Source organism: Chlorocebus sabaeus, chromosome 8 (genome assembly GCF_047675955.1).
Source record: "Chlorocebus sabaeus isolate Y175 chromosome 8, mChlSab1.0.hap1, whole genome shotgun sequence".
Taxonomy (NCBI): Eukaryota; Metazoa; Chordata; class Mammalia; order Primates; family Cercopithecidae; genus Chlorocebus; species Chlorocebus sabaeus.
The window spans coordinates 101877335-101904203 of NC_132911.1; the positions used below are offsets into that span (position 1 = coordinate 101877335).

The 26869-nt window shown below is 41.7% G+C and overlaps 1 protein-coding gene across 2 annotated transcripts in view; it reads left to right on the forward strand.

Annotated features, from left to right (window-relative positions):
• Nucleotides 1–7: 7 nt before the first annotated feature.
• The window catches only part of POP1 (POP1 homolog, ribonuclease P/MRP subunit), a 43125-nt gene continuing 16263 nt past the window's right edge, over nucleotides 8–26869 (forward strand). Inside the window, exons 1-11 of one of the 2 annotated variants that reach the window (XM_008001178.3) lie at nucleotides 8–121; nucleotides 6670–6813; nucleotides 10975–11142; nucleotides 11736–11911; nucleotides 13557–13805; nucleotides 17369–17456; nucleotides 17902–18089; nucleotides 19908–20164; nucleotides 20287–20380; nucleotides 23501–23612; nucleotides 24212–24331. In XM_008001178.3, coding sequence (XP_007999369.3) covers nucleotides 6672–6813; nucleotides 10975–11142; nucleotides 11736–11911; nucleotides 13557–13805; nucleotides 17369–17456; nucleotides 17902–18089; nucleotides 19908–20164; nucleotides 20287–20380; nucleotides 23501–23612; nucleotides 24212–24331 — 1594 coding nt within the window. In that variant the 5' untranslated portion in view covers nucleotides 8–121; nucleotides 6670–6671. Of the gene's footprint in view, nucleotides 156–6669; nucleotides 6814–10974; nucleotides 11143–11735; nucleotides 11912–13556; nucleotides 13806–17368; nucleotides 17457–17901; nucleotides 18090–19907; nucleotides 20165–20286; nucleotides 20381–23500; nucleotides 23613–24211; nucleotides 24332–26869 lie in introns of both variants that reach the window. The other variant, XM_073018240.1, reaches the window with a different exon arrangement.

The following is a 26869-nucleotide window of genomic DNA, read 5'->3' on the forward strand; positions in this document are numbered from 1 at the left end:
GGAGGAAGCGCCAGGTCTGGCGCATGCGCTCTCCAGCGCGCTCGCCAGGCGCTTTGGCTCGGTGGGGACTGTCGCGGAGGCTTGTCATTCTGACCCGGGAAGTCCTCAGAGCGTCTGGCAGGTTGGTCGTGAGGGGCTCGTGCCTTCCAGAGGCTGTGAGTGTCGGGGGGACTGTTTGTGGTGGTCCCCCGCCCGGCGCCCGTCTCCCCTTTTCATCTTTTCTCCCTCAGACTCCTCTGACCTCTTCTTTCCTTGCTGCCTATGCCCGGGGCCCCTCTTCCTAGTGTTGCATCTCCTTCGGCCCCTGCGCTCGAGCCCCCTACGTCAGTCATTTCCCTTCATTGCCCCGCCGGGCGGAGGCCGTCCTGGGATGGACTTGCATCCCCTCTTCTGCAACCGCAAAGGACTAAGATGGGTCATTCAGGCGACCACGCTGAGATCTGGGCGTTGGTCCTCCCGTGTTCGCTTTCCTGCTCCTCCCGTGTTCCCTTCTCTAGGGTGCTCCTCGGGCTTTACAAGGTCACTATCTGAACAGAGCCCTAGTGATTGGGGTATCATTTCAGAAAGAAAGATAGTGATCTGGAATGGCCCAGATCCCTTATGTATTCTGCTGTGTCAGAAGGGATGGTACTTGGCTAAATATTTCTTATCCTGTTAATATTTGCATTGTAAGTACGCTTTGTTTCTTCATTTATGCAGGCACTCACAAATATATAATGAGTCCCTACTTGGTGTACGGCACTCTGCTAGATGCTAGGAATGCAACAGTTAAAAAAAAAAAAAAAGTAAAATCTCTGCTTTCCCTGCTTCTTAAAGATAATATAAGAAAATCTCCTTTATTCCCTTTCATTTTGTCTTAGGTTTTGGCCTTCCTACTTCCGGCTCAGGAACCCTCTGATCTTTTTCACTGGTTTGGGGCCTGGAATAAAAGATCTTTCAATCTGGCCTCCCCTTGCCTATTCAAGTTTCATTGTCATCTACTCCCTCTTCCCACTAGAGTCCTCCTGTATTCACACAGTAGATTCCTGAATACTCTTTCTTCCTCATCTATGCAAATTCCAGCTCACTGAAAGTCTATTTTCTCTTTGACTTTTCCTATCAATTCACATATTTTTTCTTTTTCTTCTTTCCTTCCGTTCCTTTTCTTTTTCTTTCTTTTCTTTCTTTCAAGACAGGATCTCACTCAGTCACCCTGGCTGGAGTGCAGTGGCATGATCTTGGCTCACTGAAACCTTAACCTCCTGGGCTGAAGTGATCCTTCAGCCTAAGCATCTCAAGTAGTTGGGATTACAGGTGCACGCCGGCTAATTTTTGTATTTTCTGTGGAGACAGGGCTTCTTCATGTTGGCCAGGCTGGTCTCCAACTCCTGGGCTCAAGCAATTCTCCTGCCTCAGTCTCCCAAAGTGCAGTGTAACTATCACGCCCAGCCACATTTTTTTTCTTTCCCTTCTCCTGTTTCCTATTGTGCTGTACTGCATAATTTAGTATTTTATTATATGAGATCCTATTTTCTAATTGTTACGTGTGTCAAGAATAGTGGATTGGAGAGGGAAGGGGCAGAAGGAAAAAAGAAGAAGAATAGTGGATAGAGTCAGACTGCCTGGTTTGAATCTCAGCACAATCACAAGCTTAGTAGCCTTGGGCTGGTATATAGCATCTCTGTGCTTCAGTTTCTTCATTTATAAGATGAGAATAATACTAGTGACCACAGAGTTGTGAGAATTAAATGAATAAGTCATGTAGAATAATGCCTGCCACATCAAGTTCTCAATTCTGCCTAAGATGACAAAATTCTTATTCTACTTTGGTATTATACACAGCCTGAAACTATTAGGCACATAGTAGGTGCCCAAAAGTTTGCTAAATTTGATTAAACTAGATAATTAAGAGATGCTTTTTATTTACAAAATAATTCACCATTTAAGTTTTTAAATAAGAAGCTACCTTGGAGTATTACAAATGATTCACTTGTGCAAAATATTTCTTGTGAAATAAGGTACCTTTATTCTTAAGGCAGATTTTATATCAAGTCTGAATCACCAACTTTTTAGATCTAGAAGAAAATAGACATCATCTAGTTAGTTCCCAGGTTCTCAAACTGGGAACTAACTAACACCAAAGGTTGTGTCTGGCCAATCGGGGATACGAAGCTGTGTCAGAAAATATAACGTATCCATTTTATTTGAAGATTTGGGGCAAATATTTTTATAAAGGCAGCACATATTTAGTACTTATTAAAGTTTTGACAAAACTGACTTGAAGGTGAAGGTAAGAGGTAAGATTCCTTCTGGAAACTTTTTTTTTTTTTTTTTTTTTTTTTTTTTGAGACAGAGTCTTGCTCTGTCACCCAGGCTGGAGTGCAGTAGTGTGATCAAGGCTCACTCACTGTAGCCTTGACCTCCCTGTCTCAAGCCATCTTCCCACTTCAGCCTCCTGAGTAGGTGGGACCACAAGCACATAACCATGCCCAGCTTATTTTTTGATTTTTTTGTAGAGATGAGTTCTCACTATGTTGCTCAGGTTGGTTTCTAACTCCTGAGCTCAAGCAATCCTCCTGCCTTGGCCTCCCAAAGCGCTGGGATTACAGGTGTGAGCCACCACACCAGGCCTCTGGAAACTTTTAAACTAAGTCCTCAGACTTCATAAAGATGCATCCTATATTCATTCCCTTTTGCTGTTAGACCACTGCTAGTTTGATTTGCTCATTTTTAAATCTGGACCCAAAGCTCAGGGATGTTCCCAAGGTTATCCTAATCCTCCAGCACCAACCTTTTCTTGGCCCACTCTGATCCTGAGGGGAGCTAGAGTTCTGATGGTGTTCTTGTCTAGTCTTGCTGGTGAGTTCTGATTCAAGCAGGTAACAGTAGGTTAACTTAAGTTGTTTTGTGGAATATTTGGAATGGCTTTTAATGCAGACTGATCTGAATCATGTGCTTCACTAGCCAACCAGTTCTGCAGAACTCCATTTACTTCCTTCATACTGTTTAATTTGAAAAATGTTTTTGCGTGTAGATATAGTTGTCTTTCATTTAGTTGAAATTAGTGGAGTAGACAGTGAAATGGCATCAATCCCTGCTATTTCGTTTATTATTTAAGAATAATAGCTACCATAAACTGAGCATTTAGTTAGCATAAAGCCCCATGCTAAGTGAGTTGTGTATATGCATTTTGCAAAGCCAAAACCACATACAGTATGTATATGTTTGTTTATTTTTTTATTTTGAGACAGAGTCTCACTCTATCGCTCAGACTGGAGTGCAGTGGCCTGATCTCGGCTCACCGCAACCTCCACCTCCTGGGTTCAAAGGATTCTTGTGCCTCAGCCTCAGCTGGGATTACAAGTGCATGCCATCACATGTGGCTCATTTTTGTATTTTTGCATTTTTTTTTTTTTTTTTTTGAAATGGAGTCTTGCTCTGTCACCCAGGCTGGAGTGCAGTGGCATGATCTCTCCGATCACTGCAAGCTCCGCCTCCCGGGTTCACGCCATTCTGCCTCAGCCTCCTGAGTAGCTGGGACTACAGGCGCCTGCCACCATGCCTGGCTAATTTTTTGTGTTTTTAGTAGAGATGGGGTCTCACCATGTTAGCCAGGATGGTCTCCATCTTCTGACCTCATGATCTGCCCGCCTTGGCCTCCCAAAGCGTTGGGATTACAGGCGTGAGCCGCTGCGCCCAGCCTCATTTTTGTATTTTTTAGTAGAGATGGGGTTTCACTATGTACGCCGGGCTGGTCTTGAACTCCTGGCCTCAAGTGATCCTCTCGCCTTGGCCTCCCATAGTGCTGGGATTACAGGCATAAACCATCCCACCTGGCCTGTATATAATGTTTAATTCTCACAGCAACTTGTAGAGGAAGAGGCTGAGGCTGAAAGTGAGAAAGTAATTTTCCTAAGATTATGTAACTAAAAAGTATAAAGAAGGAATTTGAACTCACATCTTTCAAACTCCGTAGTGTTGTACGCGAGTGAGTTAGAGAAACGCCACACTCTGAGACGAATTTAAAAGTCCTTTATTAGCCAGCGACCGAGAGACAGCTAACGCTCAACATTCTCTTTGCCCCAGAAAGGGGCTTGATTTTCTTTTATCCTTCGGGTTAGGAAGGGAGGGGGAGCTCAGTTGCAACAATTCTACAGAAGTAAAAACATGTAAAAAAGTTAAAAAGGTAAATGGTTATAGAGAAACAAACAGTTTCCAGGTGCAGGGGCTCTAAATCTTGCCTAAGATGTTATATATGGGGGCTCTGCCAGACATAAACTCACAGCTTTATGGTGTTATCTTTTGAGCAAAATCCTGGGAACTCCGTACATTGCTTACTTCAGTACCTTATCAGTTAATTGGACTCTTTGATATGTTGAGAGTCTGCTTACACAAGTTAACTCCTTGAGGAAGCAGGGTAGGTAAGGAGTCCTTGAAGCCTTGTAAATGAAGGAGCCGAATGGAGTACGTCTGGCTTTCTCAGCTAAGCGAGAGCCTATTCATGTGGAAACAAGGCTAGGTGATTAAGAGAGAGTCTAAAAACAAGGTTAGGTATTACAATAGTGAAAGCCCTTAAACGCTTTTCCATATAGGCAAGTCTTAATTTTGTGTGTGGTCTTGCATTGGGAAAGGAAGTAAGTGAATGGGGGATAGTTAATTTAGTAGCTCTCAGTGGAAGTGGGCAAATTCTGATGTGACTGGCATTTTGGAAGTTTGTGCAGGTATTTTGGTTGGCATAATTGGGCTAACATGGCCGGCATTTTTTGGGCAGGGACCAGGGATGTTAGACAACCTGCTATGTGCAGAAAAGCCCCATAGTAGACCAGTACCTAATTTATATAAAATTATTGGTTATACAGGTTTTTTTTTTTTTTTTCTCCCCCGAGATGGAGACTCGCTCTGTTGGCCAGCTTGGAGTGCAGTGGTGCGATCTCGGCTCACTGCAACCTCCACCTCCCGGGTTCAAGTGATTCTCCTGTCTCAGCCTCCCAAGTAGCTGGGATTACAGGTGCGCACCACTGCGCCCAACTAATTTTTTTTTTTTTTTTTTTTGAGACAGAGTCTCGCTCTGTTGCCCAGGCTGGAGTGCAGTGGCTCCATCTCGGCTCACTGTAAGCTCCTCCTCCCGGGTTCACGCCATTCTCCTGCCTCAGCCTCCTGAGTAGCTGGGACTACAGGCGCCTGCCATCACGCCCGGCTAATTTCTTTGTATTTTTTTAGTAGAGATGGGGTTTCACCATGTTAGCCAGGATGATATCGATCTCCTGACCTCGTGATCCACCCACCTCGGCCTCCCAAAGTGCTGGGATTGCAGGCATGATCCACCACGCCCGGCCCACCCAACTAATTTTTGTATTTCTAATAGAGATGGGGTTTCGCCATGGTGGCCAGGTTGGTCTCGAACTCCTGACCCCAAGTGATCCACCTGCCTCAGCTGCCCTAACTGCTGGGATTACAGGCATGAGCCACTGCACCTGGCCTGGTTACACAGTTTTAATATGCACTGAATTTTCCAGTAATGCAATAAGTCAAAGCAAGTTTGTACTTTTGTTGGCGGGGTGGGGGGGGGGGGTACTTCACTAAGGAGTGTTCACCAATTTGGAAATTTATGTCATTAGTGGCATTGTTACCTTCTCTTGGAGGCACTAGTACAATGCACCTGTGCTGCTTTGCCTTTGTAGCTGTTGAATTCATGGTAATTCTATCTATAGGTAGAAGTAAAGACTGGTATTAAAATATTGAACTGCTCTGAGAACTGTTTGGTGAATACCAGCTGCTCTGAGCTGCCCTACTTCCTAGTGTGTCCATGTATAGGGCCCTTTGGATTTCCTACAGTTAGCAATGAAAGAGTTAATCACTGGTGCCTCAGGATTGGAGGGCTTCCAGGACCCTTCTCCAGCTTTATGGATTGTGCCAATGCCTGTGCTAGTGCCTATGTGGATGTTGTTATCCCCTGGGTTCAAAATCTATTTCAAAATATCATCTAGTGTAGTTGTGGTGAAATGGTTACATACTGAAATATATATTATTTTATTAAAATTACTTCTTAGGTCTCCTTTATGTTACATTTAGGGCATCTATTGTAGGGTATGTCTTGCTATGTGTCTAATAGGTTATAACATTCATTTCATTTAAAAGTAGAAAACAGCTGCTTCAAACTGAATCAGTAAAAATAGGGGATGTTGAGTTTGAGAGTTGGGAACTGCTGAGTGGTAAATCAGTCGGAGTCCCACTGTTTTTGTCCTTTCTCTTGCTTCAAATTGAAATCATTATCTCTTGCTTTTGTAAATTAAATATATAGCTGGCCACATCTGAGTGGCAGAAATGAAAGCATCAGTAATCTGTGTTGTTTTTAATAGAGTTTCTCCTTTTGGAATAGGGTGTTTTATATTTCATTGATTCGGGTGGCTCTTATTTCATCCAAGAATCAAGATAAAGTATTTGAACTAATTAATTTTTTTATCATCCATAGCAATCTTATCTCATTTTTCATTCTTCGAACAGACTTTATTTGGTATCAACAGTTGTATATGATTTAATTATTTGACAGTGCAAACTGGAATGTACTAATAGGGTCTCTTCCATCAGTAGACTTGTTTTGAATCACATGAATATTTACTCATTAAATTTATTTTTATTTTTAAGTGGAAGTTTCCTTTCCCTGTATTAAATGTATTACTTTCTTTCCAGAAATGTCTAATGCTAAAGAAAGAAAACACGCCAAGAAAATGAGAAACCAGCCCACCAATGTGACTCTGTCCTCTGGCTTTGTGGCTGACAGAGGCGTAAAGCACCACAGTGGAGGTGAAAAACCTTTCCAAGCTCAAAAACAAGGTAAGATACACAAAATAGACCAGCCATGGTGGCTCACACCTGTAATCCCAGCACTTTGGGAGGCTGAAGCGGGCGGTTCATGAGGTCAAGATATCGAGACCATCCTGGCCAACATGGTGAAACCCTGTCTCTAGGAAAAATACAAAAATTAACTGGGTGTGGTGGCACGTGCCTGTAGTCCCAGCTACTCAGGAGGCTGAGGCAGGAAAATTGCTTGAGCCCAGGAGGTAGAGGTTACAGTGAGCCGAGATTGCGATACTGCACTCTAGCCAGAAGACAGAGGGAGACTCCGTCTCAAAAAAAAAAAAAAGATACACATGATGCTCTCTCCACTCCCATTTTGATCAAATTGCTTTTGTCAGCTCTTTTGATAGTCATTATCTAAATAGTAAATGAGCTGAATTAAAAACAGATACAGTAGACCCTTATTATTCTTTTTCAATTTCCTATTTGCAAGTTTGCCTTCTTCCCAAAGCTTATTTGTAACCCCAATATCAATACCCATGGAGCTTTGCTATCATTTGTGGACATACATAGAGCAGGAAAAATTTGAGTTGCCCTGTGTTTGTGTTCCCAGCTGAGCTTCCCAGCTTTCATGCAGAAATGGCCAGAGGATGGTGGTAGTACAGGGGCAGGGCAGTACAGTGCAAGAAGCTCCAGCTCTACTGGGGTTTGAATCTCAGCTCTGGGGCAGCCTCATGCAGGTCACTTAGCATTTCTAGACTTCATTTTCTCTTTTGTAAAATAAAGGAAATAGACTCTACCAGGAGGAGTTGTTTTTAGGATTTAAGATTATTATATTGCCATGGGCAGTGGCTCACACCTGTAATCCCAGCACTCTTGAAGGCTGAGGTGGGCAGATCACCTGAAGTCAGGAGTTCAAGACCAGATTGACCAACATGGCGAAACTCCGTCTCTACTAAAAATACAAAAATTAGCCAGGCATGGTGGTGCGTGCCTGTAGTCCCAGCCACTCAGGAGGCTGAGGCAGGAGAATCGCTTAAACCTGGGTGGTGGAGGTTGCAGTGAGCCGAGATCGTGCCATTGCACTCCAGCCTGGGTGACAGAGTGAGACTGTCTCAAAAAAAAAAAAAGGAAAAAAATTTATATTATATATAAATTTATAAAAAAATTATAATCTATGTGAGATGAAGATATATGTGTATCCCCACTAGGAGAAATGGTTCGGTATTCACTAATTCATTGACATAATTCAGTGACTATATGAAACATAACTACTATAAATAATGAAAATTAGCTATGCATATTTTAGAGCTGGTATATTTTATTTCTACCTTAACATCAGTGATGATTATACTTCTGTATTTCCTAAGAGAAGTGCAGTATAGTCATCATATCTGTGTTTCACTGGTGTGCTGATTTTAGAACCTTATGAAGTGATAGGAAGATCACAGTTGTTCATTAGGGCAGTGGTAGAAAATGCTAATTTGGGAAGACAGCAAAAGCAAGTGGCCAAGAACTTGTTTGGAATGCTTTAAAAAACTGTGCATTGGGTCTGATTAAGTAAACTTTAGAGTCAAGTTCATAAGGTCCAGATTCAGATCCTACAGTTGATGCCCACTATACCGTGTGATAAACACATATTATCCTCACAGTGTTTTAAGATTATAGTAGTTTAATAATTAACACCACAATTGAAATAAGCAGAAACACTATGAAATTCTCTACTGATCTCTCCATTAATTTACAGACAGTTTTTTTTGTTTGTTTTTTGTTTTTTTTTTGAGACAGAGTCTTGCTATGTTGGCTATGTCGCCCAGGCTGGAATACAATGGTGCGATCTCGGCTCACTGCAACATCCACCTCCTGGGTTCAAGCGATTCTCCTGCCTCAGCCACCTGAGTGGCCGAGACTACAGGCGTGTGCCGCCACTCTTGGCTAATTTTTGTACTTTTAGTAGAGACAGGGTTTCACCATATTGGCCAGTCTGGTCTCAAATTCCTAACCTCAAGTGATCCACCTGCTTCAGCCTCCCAAAGTGCTGGGATTACAGGCGTGAGCCACTGCACCTGGCCACAGGCAGATATTTAATGTTGTCTTACAGTCATAATTCCCAGACACTTGTGTGGAAGTGTTGCCTTTTTTTTTGGAGACGGAGTCTTGCTCTGTTGCTGCGCTGGAGTGCAGTGGTGCGATCTTGGCTCACTGCAACCTCTGCCTCCTGGATTCAAGCAATTATCCTGGCTCAGCCTCCCAAGTAGCTGGGACTACAGTCACATGCTGCCACACCCGGCTAATTTTTTGTATTTTAGTAGAGACGGAGTTTTACCGTGTTGCCCAGGCTGGTCTTGAACTCCTGAGCTCAGGCAATCCACCCACCTTGGCCTCCCAAAGTGCTGGGATTAGAGGTGTGAACTACTGCGCCTGGCTGGAAATTTTGCTTTTTAAATTTTTAAGACAGCGTCCCACTCTGTTGCCCATGCTGGAGTGCAATGGCACAGTCGTGGCTCACTGCAACCTTGACCACCTGGGCTCACGTGATCCTCCCACCTCAGCTTCCCGAGTAGCTGGGGCTACAAGCGTGTGCCACTGTACCCAGCTAATTTTTTTTTTTTTTTTTTTTGTAGAGACAGGGTTTCACCATGTTGACCAGTTAGTCTCAAACTCCTGGACTCAAGTGATCCGCCCACCTTGGCCTCTCAAAGTGCTGGGATTAGAGGTGTGAGCCACCACATCCATCCTGGAACTTTGCTTTTAGTTATTTATTTAGTATAGTAGCTCTCAATTTGAGTGTGGCGGAGAATTAGGATAAAAGACTGTACATAATCATGTGGATTATAGTATTAAGGGAGTGTCGTTTGCGCTGCTGTAACAAAATACAGGTTGAGCATTCCTGATCCAAAGATCTGAAGTCTGAAGTCCTCCAAAATCCAAAACTTTTTGAGCACTGACATGACACAACAGGTGGCAAATTCCACATCCGACCTCATGTGATGGGTCACAGTCGAAATGCAGGCATATAACACACAGTTTATTCAGCATTCCCATGGGAAAACAGATGTTCCCAGCCTCCTTCAGCTGGGATATAAATATTTCCAAGCACTCCTAGATTTCACTACCTAAGCACACCTGCAAAGACAAATAAAATGGCATGTAATTTTTACTGTTAAATACTTACATGTGAATCAGCGTGAGAAAGTGATTTCTTATCAGTAGTGTATAGATTCCGAGTCAGGAAGGGTGCTGATGCCAGCCAACCACAGATTGTCCACAGGGTGGCTGAGATAGTGGCACCTTTGCTTTCTGATGCTTCAAGTATACAATGTGCAAAAAGTTTCCTGCACAAATTATTAAATATATTGTACAAAATTACCTTCAGGCTATGAGTGATAAGGTAAAAGAAACATAATTGAATTTTGTCTTTAGACTTGTGTTCTAAGATACCTTAGACTTGTGTTCAAGATACCTCATTTTATATGTATATGAATATTCCAAAATCCAAAAAAAATTGGAATTTGAAACACTTCTGGTCCCAGTTATTTCAGATGAGGGATACTCAACCTGTATCTTACTGGGTAGCTTATAAATAACAAATGTATTTCTCACAGTTCTGAGGGCTGAAAAGTCCAAGATGAAGGAGCCAGCAGGTTTGGTGACTGGTGTGGGCCTGCCTTCTGCTTCATATACATCACTTTTTACTGGGTGATGGTGGAAGGAGCGAGGGTCTCTGTGAGGACTCCTTTATAAGGATACTAATCTCATTCATGAAGGCTCTACCCTCATGACCTAATCGCCTCCTAAAGGCCCCACCTCCTAATACCATCACCTTGGGGGTTAGAATTTCAACACTGGAATTTTGGGGGACATAAGCATTCAGACCATACCAGGGAGCTTAGATTTGATGTTCATGTTGCACTGTTTATAGGAGAAAATTTCCCCTGTATCTGTTATATCCAGGGTCCTTTATATGTCATCCAGACATGATTACCTTGTGTGCTACCTACTAGCTTTGTGACCTCAGGCAAGTGAATTCACCTTCCTACTTAAGATTCCTCTTTAAAAATAAGTAGTAATAGCCACCTTACAGGGTGACTGTAGGATTGAAAACACGGTCAGTGTTGCCACCCAACAAATACTAGTTCTCCACTATAATTTTTATCTCTGATAAAGGTGACATGTTTCTTTTTGAAAATATACTAGAGCCTCATCCTGGAACTTCACGACAGTGGCAAACCAGAGTCAACCCCCACTCTCTGCCTGACCCTGATGTGAATGAGCAGTCTTCCTCCAAAGGGATGTTTAGAAAAAAGGGAGGATGGAAAGCAGGTCCCGAGGGCACATCTCAGGAAATCCCCAAGTATATAACCGGTGGGTACTCATAAAGAAATGCAGTTTGCTTGTATTTTGAGCTCTTCGTGTCTACTGCAGCAACAAACTGCCCTCCTTGTGGTCCTGGCTCTGCCTCCCCTGCCTCTCCTCTCCTCCTCCCACTTTAGACCCTTCTCACCTCTAGCCTGGACTTTGACCAGAGCTTCCTTGGGCTTGATGGCTCTCCCTTCTTCAGTTTCTCTCCCTGTCTCTTACTCGTCTTCTTACAAGTCTTTGTGAACTGTTCCTCTTTGTCTTAGCCCCCACGCCTGTCTTGTTTTACATATGCCATCCATACTCAGCGTGGCATTCTCCAAAGATGGAAAATTGCATATGCACTGATGGCAACCAAACCTTTATTTAAAGGGCCTGTCTCCAGGCCCTTTCCAGCCTCTTCTGTTCTTCACCCTATAATCCCCAACCACACTACCACATTAAACCCTGTATTCCTTGTACATACCTTAGATGTGCTTTCTGGTCTCTCTTTACGCCTTCTTGGTGGAGGAATTCACTTAAGTTTCCCCAGCAGCCTGTTTATTCTCCAACGTTAATTCAAGATTGGTGTTTAATGACGTTGTCAATTCTTTCAACAGCTTCTACTTTTGCTCAAGCACGAGCTGCTGAAATCAGCGCTATGTTAAAAGCTGTGACCCAGAAGTCTTCGAATTCACTGGTTTTCCAGACTCTGCCACGGCACATGCGACGAAGAGCCATGAGCCACAATGTCAAACGTCTTCCCAGACGGTTACAGGAGATTGCACAGAAAGAGGTTGGAGTTCCACTTAGTGTAAATGTTTAGAGTAGTAACTCCTAGAAGAAATTGAGAAGTATTGACCTAATAGAATTTATTAAAAATGAAAACCAAGACTGGGCATGGTGGCTCACACCTGTAATCCTAGCACTTTGAGAGGCTGAGGTGGGCAGATTGCTTGAGCCCAGGAGTTCAAGAACAGCCTGAGCAACATGGCGAAACCTCATCTCCACAAAAAAGTCCCAAAATTAGCTGGGCGTGGTGGTACATGTGTGCCTGTAGTCCCAGCTACTTGGAAACTGAGATGGGAGGATCCCCTGAGCCAGGGGAGGCTGAGGCTGCAAGGAGCTGTGATCGCGCTACTGTACTCCAATCCAGCCTGGGCGACAGTGAGACCTTGTCTAAAAAGAAAACAAACAAACAAACAAAACTCAGAAAACAATACCCTCATGGTTTTTATTTTTGTTTTTGTTTTGCATGTATTTGATTTAATCATTATCCAAACTTCTTCTTCCCTCCAAGCCAAATTAACAGACAATTGGCTATTACAGGTGCTTTGAAATACAGCATTTGATACTCCTCTCTTGTAAGGGTGTTGAATAGTTTATGTTCCCTTCCCAAATGTAAAAAAAACCTGACCCTCTTACCAAGTAGTTTTGGATTTGTGTTTTTGGAGTGTGGCCAGCTTGGGGTAGGAAGGTTAAAAAAAGTAACATCAATGCTTAGCATTTGCTTTCTGACTTTTTCAAAGTTGAAAACTTGAACTGGGTTTTAATTTTTGTACAAGTCGAATTGTGTTTTGGCTTCACCAGAATTCTAGACTTGAACATTCTAAGATTAAGCCAATGTCTTTACTAATTGGTTTAAAACCTACTTATTGAGCAGCCTTCTATGTACCATTGCTATGCTAGTGGTGGGGTTTGAGTTCAAGAGGGAAAACTAACAAGGAATTTTATACTTTCTGGATTTAATGTAAAGTCTATTTGCCAGTGATAGCATTCAGCATGTGTCTGTCTGTAGCCTAACTGAAACGAAATGTGTGGATTTTCCTCACTTACATTATTTTTGGTCTTAAGTTTTTGGTTTTAGTTACAGTTCTACAGGTTAAAATGACAACAAGAAGCTAACATTTCACTTCTTCTTTCTTGCCCTCTAATACTAATAGCCATATGTCTTCCTTCTCTACTTACATTGAAGAAACCAAGTTAACATTTTTTTTTTTTTTTTTTTTTTTTTTTTTGAGACAGAGTCTCGCTCTGTCCCCCAGGCTGGAGTGCAGTGGCGCGATCTCAGCTCACTGCAAGCTCCGCTTCCCGGGTTCACACCATTCTCCTGCCTCAGCCTCCCAAGTAGCTGGGACTGCAGGCACCCGCCACCATGCCCGCTAATTTTTTGTATTTTTTTTAGTAGAGACGGGATTTCACCGTGTTAGCCAGGATGTTCTCGATCTCCTGACCTCGTGATTTGCCCACCTCAGCCTCCCAAAGTGCTGGGATCACAAGCATGAGCCACCGCGCCCGGCCCCAAGTTAACAATTTAAGCAAACTAATGGGATCTATAAAATATTCCACTTAATCTAAAGTTATTTGTTTTCATTCCTAACCATTAACTCTGTTTTGAGATTCTTACAAACTGGGATATGTCTCTTTTCTTGAAACTATAGGCGGAGAAAGCTGTACATCAGAAAAAAGAACATTCAAAAAATAAATGCCATAAAGCTCGAAGATGTCACGTGAACCGGACGCTAGAATTTAACCGTAGACAAAAGAAGAACATTTGGTTAGAAACCCACATCTGGCATGCCAAGCGGTTTCACATGGTCAGGAAGTGGGGCTACTGCCTTGGGGAGAGGCCAACAGTCAAGAGCCACAGAGCCTGCTATCGAGCCATGACAAACCAGTGCCTCCTGCAGGTGAGCTTTCCCAGTGGACTTTCCTGTTATTTTTGTTTGATCCTTTCCTATTGAGACCTTTAGAATAGTTGATGGTATGCCAAGCCCCGTTTATGTGGTTATTCATTGGAAAAATGATTCCTGAGCATGAGGCCCGGGTCCTTTGCCAGATACTGGAGATCAGGCAGCCTATAGCTAGGGGAGTGACTGACATTAATCAAATGATTTCCAGATATGTGATTGTAAGGGAAAAGCATACAGTATGATGAGCATTTCTAACCTGCTCATCACACCAGAAGGCGTCCCCCAGAAGTGCTGCTTGAACTGAGCTCTCAGGGATAAGATGGGAGAGGGGGAAGGCAGAAGGAAGCCAGGTGAGAGTGAAGAACTGGAATCAATTCTGTGTGACAGAGATGAAGAGGAGAGCAAGGCAACATGAGGGTAAGGTTAGGCTGGAGAAAAGAGTGGGAACCAGATCGTGCAGGTCTCGTTGATCATATCAAGCTTTATTCACTATAGATTAATCTAACAGTCATTCACCAATAACAGATATTTGAGAATCTACTGTGTACCCTGAACAGGGTTCAAAATGCTGGTCTAGGTGTTTATGGGTCAGTGGGATGCTAAAGGACGTTTTAAATTTTAAAAGCTTTGAGAGGACACATTATTTTAGAGCCTCTTAATAGTATTTATCTGATTGTTCCCTCCTCTCAGTAACTAATTCAATTGCTTTCTATTTCTTCCAATACATATTTAGAAATTTGTTCTTTGCAGAAGGGCCTATCTTTCAATGGCAGAATGGCCTTGGCCAAATTTTGAAAGCGATTATTATTGGTGTCCTTTGATACCCCTTGAGAGTAAGCAATACAAGAATCTTTTTTAAAAATCGTGGTCAAATATACATAACAAAACCATTTGACCATTTTAAGTGTACAGGTCTGTGGCATTAAGTATGTTTATGTTGTGCAATCAGTACCACCATCCATCTCCATTTTATCCTCCCAAACTGAAACTCTGTACTCATTAAACACTAACTCCCCATTCCTTCAGCCCCTGGCAGCCACCATTCTACTGTCTATCCAATAATTTGATCCTATAGGTACTTCATAGGAGTGAAATCGTACGATATTTGTCTTTTTGTGACTGGCTTATTTCATTTAGCATAATGTCTTAAAATTCATCCATGTTGTAGCATATGTCAGAATTCCCTTCCCTTTTAAGGCTGAAGATGTATTCCATTGTAGGTATATACCATATCTTGATTATCCATTTATCTGTCAGTGGACATTTGGCTTACTTCCACCTTTTGGCTATTGTAAATAATGCTGCTGTGAGCATGGATATGCAAATATCACTACAATCCCTGCTTTCAGTCCTTTTGAGTATATCCCCAGAAGTGTAATTGCTGGATCATATGATAATTGTATGGTAATTTTATGTTTAATTTTTTTGAGGTACTGCTTTACCATTTTCCATAGCAACCGTATCATTTTACATTCCCGCCAGCAATACACAAGGGTTCCAATTTCCCCTCATCCTTGTCAGTACTTATTACTTATTTATTTGTTTGATCACAGTCATTATAATGAGTGTGAAGTGAATAAGAGCACCTTTTAGGAGTCTTTGATTTGAGAACTCAGCAGCAGAAATCATAGATTATAGTCAAGTTCCTCATTCACATTGAGGAAGCTGGGTTCTAGAGAGATGAAGTGACTTGCCCGGGCTCACACAGCTTGTTGGTGGCCTACATAGCACTTGGGTGGCTGATTCCCCTGGCCTGCGCTTTTTCCACTGTCCTCTGCCAATGAGTTACTTTTCATTTTGGGCAGAATTTTTGCTAAAGTTATTAGATACTTTTTTAAAAATTTGATCAGCCTTAAGTAATAAAAATAATAAGTAATAATAACAAATATTAGTGAGTGCTTAATATACGCCCTACCCAGTTTTAAATGCTTTGCATGTGTTTACTCATTTAATCCTCACAATAGTATGAGGTAAGGAGTTACCATTATTTCCATTTTACAGATGGAGAAACTGAGGTACAGAGAGGTTAGGTAATTTACCCATGACCATATGGCCAATGAGTGTTGAGGTTCAGATTTGAGCCCAGTTGCCTGACTCCAAGGTTCCACATTTCAACCATTATTCTCTGCTGTCACTTGTTTGCACACATTTGGGTGAGGTTCCTCTGGCCACTGACAGCTGAGAGCTGGTCACTGGATAGGAAGATTTCTTTGTGTGAGTGATCAAATTGATTAATGTGTATCGTCAGAATCATAGCTATAATTTGCCTTTTAGTTCTAGTTGCTGAGTGCACTGAAACTGCTTAAAGGTGCCATAGCAGAAGGGTTGGTTTGGCAGGTCACTGAGCCTGATTAGAATGCTGGCTTCTCCACTTAATGACTCTGTGTCTTTGTTCAAGTAACAATCTCTGTGTCACAGTGTCCTTGTCTATCAGATAAGATAACCATACTTGGTACATCTGGTTGTCAGGAAGACTAAATGACAGTTCATGTAAAGAGTTAACTCATTGCTGGTACTCAGTAACCCTTCAATGACTATTAACTATTACAGGCCAGGCATGGCAGCTCATGCTTAGAATTACAGCACTTTGGGAGGCTGAGGCAGGAGGATTGCTTGAGCCCTGGGGTTCAAGACCAGTCTGGGCAACATAGTGAGACTCTGTCTCTGAAAAAAAAAAAAAAAAAAAAAAAAGCTGGGTGCGGTGGCTCATACCTGTAGTCCCAGCTACTTGGGAGGCTGAGGCAGGAGGATTGCTTGAGCCTAGGAAGTTGAGATTTCTGTAGCTGTGATTGCACCTCTGTACTCTAGCATTGGCAACAGAGTAAGACCCCGTCTCAAAAACAAAACAAAACAATTAGAACTGTTATTATGATTATGGATACTATAACTATTGAAACTTTTAACATTGATTTCATTAGCTTAGTTTGATCTCTCTTCATCTTACTTAAAATTCTATGTTATTACTTTTACTTTCTTTGTACTGTGCTTAAAGTTGCATATCATGGTTAAGATTGAGCATGGGAGAAATATGGGATGGATTAATTGCAATATTGTATCTCTAGGCTTAGTGTTAAGTAATCTTGAGGTCCTGAATTACCTAACCAAATTGAGCAACCTGAGCATAATTTTTCAGAATTCATTACTGTTTTCCTTATTTTACTCTGGTTTCTTATCTTCGGTAGATTTTGGGGGTGAACGGTTCTTTACTTAGAAGCAACAGTTACATACCTTCCATAGAACCTGTCTATGAATATGGGATAAAACGTAGATTATCTAAAAGGTAGGATACTGTAACTTACATTTTTAAATGGAGATTCATTTTTATTTTGGTTCGGATTGGTTTAAAAATATTTGCTAAGGTAACAGAAATGGACAGGTTTAGATATTTTTTCCCCTAAACTATCGGGCAGGAGAAGGTTTAGATTTTGACATATGAGAACATAGCTTTAGCAATTTGGTTTGTGTCTTAAGCCTCTAAAGGTTTTGTGATGTGGTTTTTGGCTTCTTAGCAGTTTTGCCTGTGTAAATTCCTAAGTACTTGTGTCTCCCGCTTTGTGCAGGATTTATCCTACTACTGTTGTTTGGAGTTGAAAGGCAAAGAGGAAGAAATACTAAAGGCACTTTCTGGAATGTGTAGCATAGACACAGGTAAACTTGTTTTAAAGCTGAGTTCTATTTTAGTCTTTATATATTTATTCCTTTCATAAAGAAGTGTCTACTGTAAGCATTTTGGAATTCAAACATATAGAAAAATGTGTGAGACACTAATCATTCCCGATGAAAATATTAATTTAAGAACAGTTGGGTTGGCTTTTAAATCATTTCTAACATTGTCAGGTTTTACACTTGACAATGTGATAGAGTCATTTTTCTGGTGGGGTGAACTTGACAGAAAGAAACTTGAAGCTCTCATTATTCATTTAACACATATTTGTTGAGAACTTACTGTGTGCCAGGCTTTGATCTGAGCAATCCTCACAACCAAAACTTCACCTCTCATGGAGGCAGACAGTGAATGACAGTGTGGCTATCAGGAAATAGGACTGCAGTCTCAATACCTGGAATTATGGAATTTTGCTTTTGTTGATGTCAGGACTGACGTTTGCAGCAGTTCACTGCTTGTCTGGAAAGCGCCAAGGGAGCCTTGTGCTTTATCGGGTGAATAAATATCCCAGAGAAATGCTTGGGCCTGTTACGTTTATCTGGAAGTCCCAGAGGACCCCTGGTGACACTTCTGAGAGCAGGCAGCTGTGGATCTGGCTGCATCCGACACTTAAACAGGTATAATCTTTCAGGTTATCTCCTATTATTCTGAAACTGCATTTTTAATTACAGCTGGAAGTCAATACTGTAGAAATGTACATAGTGTAAAGGTTTGTCTGATAGTCTGATATTTGTATATGGGGGGCTCTGTGAATATTGAATGAAGTGAATTTTTTAAAAACTTATAAAATTTGTGTTTAAAAATATCTAGTTGACAAAAAGCAAATATGTTCGAAGTATATAATGTGATGATTTGATGTACATGTTATGTACCACAATCAAATAACACATCCATCACCACCATGCTGTACGTTAGATCCCCAGAACTTGTTCTTCAAATAGAATGAAGTCAGGGTGGGGCATGGTTTCTCGTGCTTGTAATCCCCCCACTTTGGGAGGCTGAAGCAATTGGATCGCTTGAATCCAAGAGTTTGAGACTAGGCTGGGCAACATGGTGAAACCCCGTCTCTGCAAAAAAGACAAAAATTAGCTGGGATTGGTGGCATGCGCCTGTAGTCTTAGCTACTTGGGAGGCTGAGGCAAGAGGATCGCTTTGAGCTCAGGAGGCAGAGTTGCAGTGAGGTGAAATCGTGCTGTTGCGCTCCAGCCTGGGTGACAGTGAGACCCTGTCTTGAAAAAAAAAAAAAAAGAAACTAAACTTGACCTCTCATATTTTTAGTAAGTCATAAGTAGAAGTAGAGATAAAAACCAGCCTTATGCTAATTATTTGAAACGTTGAATTGGAACTAATGTTTCTACCATGACTGAAGTGGTTCACTAGTATCTAGGCGCTAATTGGAGCCTATTTGATAATGAAAAGCTATTTCTGAGTACTTCTGATGATTTTTCACACTGAACTCAGCTTAGCTTCCCTTCTTTAGCATACTCACTACTTAAAAAAAATTTAGTCAGAGTGATCATGTTGTTTTCATAATATTTGACTAACCCTACCCCTAACCCCAGCCCTAACCCATTTTAAATTTTAAGTTTCAATTTTTTTTGTTTAAAGTGACATGCACTACTCAGAACACCCCAACACGCTTTTTTAAAAAATTAAAATTAGATTAAAAAATATATATATTTTTTGAGACAGGGTTTTGCTCTGTCATTGAGACTTGAGTGCAGTGGTGCAGTCATAGCCCACTGCAGCCTCTACTTCCTGGGCTCAAGTGATCCTCCTACCTCAGCCTCCTGAGTAGCTTAGACTACAGGGGTACGCCACCGTGTCCACCTAAATATTTTTTTATTTTGTGTAGAAACAAGGTCTCCCTGTGTTGTCCAGGGTGGTCTCAAACTCCTGGGCGGAAGCCATCCTCCCGCCTCAGCTTCCCAAAGTGCTGGGATTACAGACGTGAGCCACTACACCTGGTCCAAAAAAGCTTTTTGGTGATTAATTTAAGTTAATCTGTGAAGGGATAAAAATGTGAATTTTTTTTTTGAGATGGAGTCTCGCTCTGTTGCCTAGGCTGGATTGCGATGGCGTGATCTCAGCTCACTGCAACCTCTGCCTCCCAGGTTCAAGCGATTCTCCTTCCTCAGCCTCCTGAGTAGCAGAGATTACAGGTGCCCGCCACCACACCCAACTAATTTTTGCACTTTTTAGTAGAGATAGAGTTTTGCCATGTTGGTCAGGCTGGTCTCGAACTCCTGACCTCAGGCGATCTACCCGCCTCGGCCTCCCAAAGTGCTGGGATTACAGGTATGAGCCACCATGCCTGGCCAAAAATGTTAATTTTTAAAGCGATTAAAAAAAAAAAAAAAACATAACCCAACTAAATTTGTCATAATATATTTAAATTTCAGGATTTTAAAGTGAATATTTAAATATATTTTTAGGATATCTTAGAGGAAATAAAAGCAGTGTGCCAGTGCGTGGAACCCGTCAAATCAACTGTCTGCATCGCTGACCCACTTCTGACACAATCCCAAGAAAAAAGCCAAACTGAATTGCCTGATGAGAAAATTGGCAAGAAAAGAAAAAGGAAAGATGATGGAGAAAATGCTAAACCAATTAAAAAAATTATCGGCGATGGAACTAGAGATCCGTGTCTACCATATGCTTGGATCTCTCCAACCACAGGCATTGTAATCAGGTATGAGTTGAATTTACTTTGAACCTACTGAATATTTTCAGTGAAAACTTGCTCTGTTTTTGTCAGTGGCACAGATGTTGTGTGATGGAAGTTTCCATTTTAAGATCTTCTTTCTTTTTCAGCGATTTGACGATGGAGATGAACAGATTCCGGCTGATTGGGCCACTTTCCCACTCCATCCTAACTGAAGCAATAAAAGCTGCTTCTGTCCACACTGTAAGAGTAAAAGTGATGGTAGTGTTTTATTCTAATTATGTTTTTCCTGTCAAATTTGTGAAACCTAATGTATAATTTGGTAACATTTTGGGCCATGGCTTTTAGATGTTTATTTCCCTACTTATTATCAAAGATTTTGTTATCTTTCACTTCTCCTAGAAGACCACAACTAAGTGGATATGATCAGTAAACTGACTGTTCTTATTTAAATACAGACTGCTCTGGTAGCTATGAGCCTTGTAGAGGGTCTTAACTTCGGCTTCATAGATAGGGAGTCTCTAAAATTCCTGAAATTGTGTGCCAGATTTTGTGCATTTGTGCTTGTGCCACGTAGGTTTTCTTTCTTTCTTTCTTTCTTTTTTTTTTTTTTTCTGAGATGGAGTCACGTTCCGTCGCCCAGGCTGGAGTGCAGTGGTGCGATCTTAGCTCATTGCACCCTCTGCCTCCCGGGTTCAAGCGCTTCTCTTGCCTCAGCCTCCCGAGTAGCTGAGACTATAGGTGCGCACCACCAGGCCCAGCTAATTTTTGTATTTTTAGTAGAGACAGTGTTTCACCATGTTGACCAGGCTGGTCTTGAACTCCTAACCTCAGATGATCCACCCACTTTGGCCTCCCAAAATGCTGGGATTACAGATGTGAGCCACCACACCTGGCTGGTTTTCTGGGGCTAGTTTTAGGACTCTAGAATCCCTAAAATGGTTAAGAGCACTATGTCTAGGGCAGAACTTCCAGTAGATCTTTCTGTGAGGATGATGTTCCTTTGTGCTGTCCACTACGATAGCCATTAGCCACATGTGGCAGTTGAATACTTGAATTGTGGCTGGAGTGACTGAGGGACTGAATTTATACCTTTACTTAGCTTTAATTAACTAAAAATTAAGTCTGAGTAGCTCTATTGGCAAGTGGCTAGCATAGAGACTAGATTAGGAATCCGTACCCTGGGTTCAGGTCCTGTTTGTTTTCTGGTCTTAGTGCAATTAACTTTTCAATGCCTGTGCCTCTCACTGACTTGACATGGTCAAATATGATGATAGAGCTGAATAGATTCTGAGTTTTCAGAAGTTTTTAAAATACAAAAGCTACTTTTCTCTATCTTCACTGCCTCTGCTCTACTCTCAACCAGTGTTGTCTCTTACCTGAACACTTAGGGGATCAGGAAAGGATTCTAGAGGGAACCTTAAGTTTCCTCCATTCCTCCTCTTTTTCAGCCCATTCTCCACACAGGAGGCAGAGTGATTTTTTGATAATTTATTCACCTCTTGTTGCTTCCTGATAAAAAGTTTTTGAATAGCTTCTCATTGTAATTAAGATAAAATCCAAAGTGCTCAATGTGACCCACGTAATCTTGTGCCTTCTTGCCTCTGAGGCCTCATTTCTTCTCACCTTCTACACTTCAGCCACCCTGACCTTCTTTCAGGTTCTAGAATGTCAGTTCTTGTCTCCCTTAGAGCCTTTGCACCTGTTTTTTTCTTCCAACTACTGAGCATTCTGCCTCCACCACTCTTTGCTTGGCTGAACCGTCCTCATTCTTCAGGTTTCAGTCTCTAACATTTCCCTCTAGCATCCTTTCCTGATCCCCCAAGTTAAACTACATCCCTCCTGTTGTTTTCAGAGCATCTTGCAAATTTCCTCAATTTGTATGTATGGATTTGTGTATTTATGTAATGTCTGTGTCTCTCACGAGACTGTGAGCTTCATAAGGGTGAGGATAGGGTTGGTCCTGTTTTTTACTCTCTCCCCAGTGCTTAGCACAATGCCTGGCACAGAGAGGGTGCCCCGTAGTAGCTAATAAGTTGTGGAGCAAAGATTTGAACCTACGAAGTTTGGTTCCAGAGCCTGTACTGTAAACCACTAAGCTGTGCTACCTGAGTTTCTGTGAGTAAATGGTACCTTTGCTTTTGCTTTTTTTTTTGTGAGACAGAGTCTCGCTGTGTCACCCAGGCTGGCGTGCAGTGGCACAATCTCAGCTCACTACAACCTCCACCTCTTAGGTTCAAGCAGTTCTCATACCTCAGCCTCCTGAGTAGCTGGGATTACAGGTGCCAGCCAACACACCTGGCTAATTTTTTCTGTATTTTTAGTAGAGGTTTCGCCATATTGGCCAGGCTGGTCTCCAACTCCTGGCCTCAAGTGATCCGCCTGCCTCGGCCACCCAAAATGCTGTCATTACAGGCGTGAGCCACTGCACCCGGCCATGATTGCTTCTTTAGGATCTGTAAGTGCACATCCTACTTCAATGAACTTCAGCATGAGTTGTGGCTATAGATTCCCTTCTTGCCATGCACATGATACTTGAAGAGCTTTTTGAAATCTTCCTCAATTCCTAGTTCCATGTGGAAAAGATAAACATTTCTAGGAATACTGTAGTAGTAGTATATCCTTTATCTGGAGAGTTCTTCAAGAGGTACTGGTTTGATTTTCCTTTGGTGAGGAACATTTTATTGCTTACGTTGGAGATAATGAAGTTAGCTCTAGTGGAAGAGGACCAGGCGCAGTGGCTCACACCTGAAATCCCAGCTGATTGGAAGGCTGAGGTGGGTTGATTGCTTGAGCCCAGAAATTCAAGACCAGCCTGGGCACCATAGTGAGACAATGTATCTACAAAAAATAAGTTTAAAAAATTAGCTGGACATGGTGGCGTGTGACTGTAGTTCCAGCTCCCAGCCACTTGAGAGGCTGAAGTGGGAGGATCACTTGAGCCTGGGAGATTGAGGCTGCAGTGAACCGTGATCGGGCCACTGCACTCCAGACTGGGTGACAGAGTGAGACTGTGTCAAAAAAAAAAAAGGTAAGAGAGGAGCGAGGCCTCCTTTGTTGGTACTGTGCTCTGGAGAGACTGGGTGTGAAGTATCTTAGTGAGTTAGTCTATGAAAGCCATAGATGATTTTCCTCATGTGAAATCTTGAGAGAAGTATAATACTATATCCTTGCTGCTAACTGAAAGAGTAGTCTGGTATCAACTACTATGTTAAGTATAGTGGCAGCTTCCCTGGTTCACCCCATAACACATTCATTTCCACACACAGAAGAAGAAAGAGTGGGGGCTGATATCACAACCATGACAAAATTATGAAGGTGGATTCATTGTTCGCCCGGTGAATAGCGGTGGTTGTTTTTCAGGTGGGAGAGGACACAGAGGAGACACCTCACCGCTGGTGGATAGAAACCTGTAAGAATCCTGACAGCGTTTCCCTTCATTGCAGACAAGAAGCCATTTTCGAGTTGTTGGGAGGTATACAAAGGGAAGACTGGGTTGTGTTGGGGAGGGAAGGGGGCTAAAAGAGCCTTTTGCAGTTGGGCCTCCAACGTGTAGTATTGCTTTTTAACCTGCTGCTATTGTGACACAGCAAGAGGACCAAGTAAGAGAGGGACTGAACTCAGTGAATAAACACTATATTCATGCTTGGTTATGAAACAACAAACAAATGAGATGTTCATATTCTAAGTAACTGGCATTCTGATAGTGGAGATAAATGCATACACCAGGTACTGACCTAAACTCTGTACTTACCTGTACACAACTGCGTTTTTGCTCATAGCTGCTATAGTTATCACTGATAGAAGCATATGTGTTCATTTCATAAAAGAACCTTTTTTTTTATGTTGGCTTCATTTTTTTTGTGAGAAACCTCATTCTTTATGAATGTTAACTTATTCTCTAAAAGTATCAGTGGGAAGAGAGGGAATACATGCTTTTAAGTAATTAGTCCAAGAAAAACGTTTCATTAGAAAATCTGAAAGATTTAAAAATACAAACAAATATAGATGTATTATGAATGACCTTCTGTAAGCTTCTTTTGGTTGTTTTTGTTCTTTTTGTTGTTGTTAAAGGAATAACATCACCAGCAGAAATTCCGGCAGGTACTATTCTGGGACTGACAGTTGGGGATCCTCGAATAAATTTGCCCCAGAAGAAGTCCAAAGCTTTGCCCAATCCAGAAAAATGCCAAGGTAAAGTTCTAAAAACACCCCAGGTTTTCCTTACGATTTTGAGCAGGCCAGTCTTATTAGAAGAGTTCTGTCTCTGACACGTCTCCAGTAACTTCATCTGTAAAAAATTAGGGCAGTCTCCTTACCTGCCCACTTTACAAACTGATTATGATCTGAGGAAATGGTACGTGTGGAAGTGTCTCTTAGCTGTAAAACATGTAGCCTGATACTTATGTTCATTTTATTTTCCGAGTTCTCTTTTTTTAGTATCTAGTAAAACCTGTCTCTCTGCAAACTACGTTCTCTGAAAATGTCTGGCGTTTCAGAATTTTAATTGTGAGGAAGGGATCTGCACCCGAAGCTGGTCTTGTGCTCAGTGGAAGCCTCTGTCTGACCATACAGATGATCCAGGTTCGAATCCTGGCAAGGCCATCCCAGGTGCTGAAATAAGATGTTTTGGTTTAGACTAAGTAGAATGGCCTGAGAAAGTTGTTTGGCTGGGGTGGCATAGGAGGTGGGTAAGGGGCTGGCTAAAATTTTGTTCTGATCTGAGATTGGCGGAAATTTTGATAATGTCTCATTGTATTTACTGTCATTTAAACATGATTAGTTGGAGGAATAATTAAAATTACCATGGCAATCTTTGGAGGTAAAGTACAGGTTTGTGTTGTAACGACTTCAGAATTTTTTTTTTTGAGATGGAGTCTTGCTCTTGTCACCCAGGCTGGAGTGCAATGGCGTGATCACTTCTACCTCTGCGTCTCAGGTTCGAGCGATTCTCCTGCCTCAGCCTCCCGAGTAGCTGGGATTACAGGCGTCCACCACAACGCCTGGCTAATTTTTTTTTGTATTTTTCGTAGAGATGGGGATTCACCATGTTAGCCAGGCTGATGTCAAACTCCTGACCTCAGGTGATCCACCCAGTTCAGCCTCCCAAAGTGCTGGGATTACAGGCATGAGCCACCACGCCCGACCCAGAATTTTTTAAAAATGTAGTTAGATAGCTTATTGAGGGGGCAATAAATTACTCTGTCAGAACTTCACATAAAAGGTGGATTGGATGAGAGAGGAGTTTGAAGATATATAGGTAAGTTAGTTAATTATGAAGCCTAAGGCTTCACTCAGTGAGTCATTGCCTCTTTCTTTTCTTTTCTTTTTTAATATCGACGTGGTCTGGTGCAACGTAAAAGTTGCAGCATTTACTACACCATTAAATGTTGACTATTATAATCACCTTAAAGCTATAAACTCTACTTAGTTTCTCTTGCTACCTCAAATCCTTTTTTGGAATGAGGTGATTATTAAATCCTCTCTAAGGCTTTTGTTTTAATATGAATCAGCTCAAGGAAAATTAAAAGTCTATCTTGAAAAACGTGATTTAATTTGACTCCTGAAGTCAAGCAATCCTTCTGCCTCGGCCTCCCAAAGTGCTGGGATTACCGGTGTGAGCCACCATTCCCAGCTAGAGAGCTTTTAAAAGGGAGGGTACATGAAGAACCTGAAGTGATAATGAATATTCTTAGATGCTTTGGGAAAGTTTCCTTGATCAGCTGGTTCTAGAATTTGAATTAAATCTTAATAATGTGTTTCTGCAAATCTTTTCAACTTTATTAATACAACATTTCACTATATAAGTAACTGGTTTTCTAGGTGAGATTTAAAAATATAATTTCTGCTATACTAGCTGTTATTTTATTTGCAATCTTTAGTATTTGCCATTTTACTTTGATGGATTATTTTAATTAGTTCTTATCTGTGAGAGATCAATTTCCTTTAGGAAATACTGAATTTACATCATGCTCGTGGGCTTATCATCTTTCCCTTTGAACACTCTTTGGACTTTCCCGTACCACCCAAAACATGGAAGGAGAACAGCTGCCTTTGGCGTGATAGCCTGCAGGTCGTCCTTTATATTTTAGAGCTCTTGCAAGCACTTTGAGAGCACTGACCTGCAGTGGACTTGAGCAGTGCCCAGTTAGCAGTCATGTTCTCCGCTTCCCCTGGGCCCTTTTAACTGTTTTGCATATTTTATTTAAAATAGTTTAATCTGAAGGCTATAACTTTGGTTTCATTTGATTTCCAAATGAGAAAGCCTTTTACTGGTTACCTTTGCTTCTCTGAGTAAAACTCATTAAAAGGAAGTTTAATGTAACATTTGGTGATCTTTAAATACGTTTAAGAAAGAAGAAAGCCAGCTCCTCTCTTCAGTCTTTAAGTCACATTCTGGAGTTAATATGATCAATTCAAGAACTTTTGTCTGTGAAAGAAAACATGCTTTATATGAGTCTGGGGGAAGGACTCAGAATTACGTTCAGAAGTGGCAGTCATTCTAGGCACACTGATGTGGGTACTGATTCTAGGGTACTGATGTGAGTCTCAGCTGGGGGTATTGTTTTTCTCTTCCCAATAAAGACTACTGACCTAAAAGGGCCTTCCCCTTAGCCTTCAGACATACTCCACTTTGTTGTAAATAGACTTTACTTTTTAATGCAGCTTTAGGTTCACAGCAAAATTGAGCATAAAGTACTGAGATCCCATGAACTTCCATCCCCGTCTATG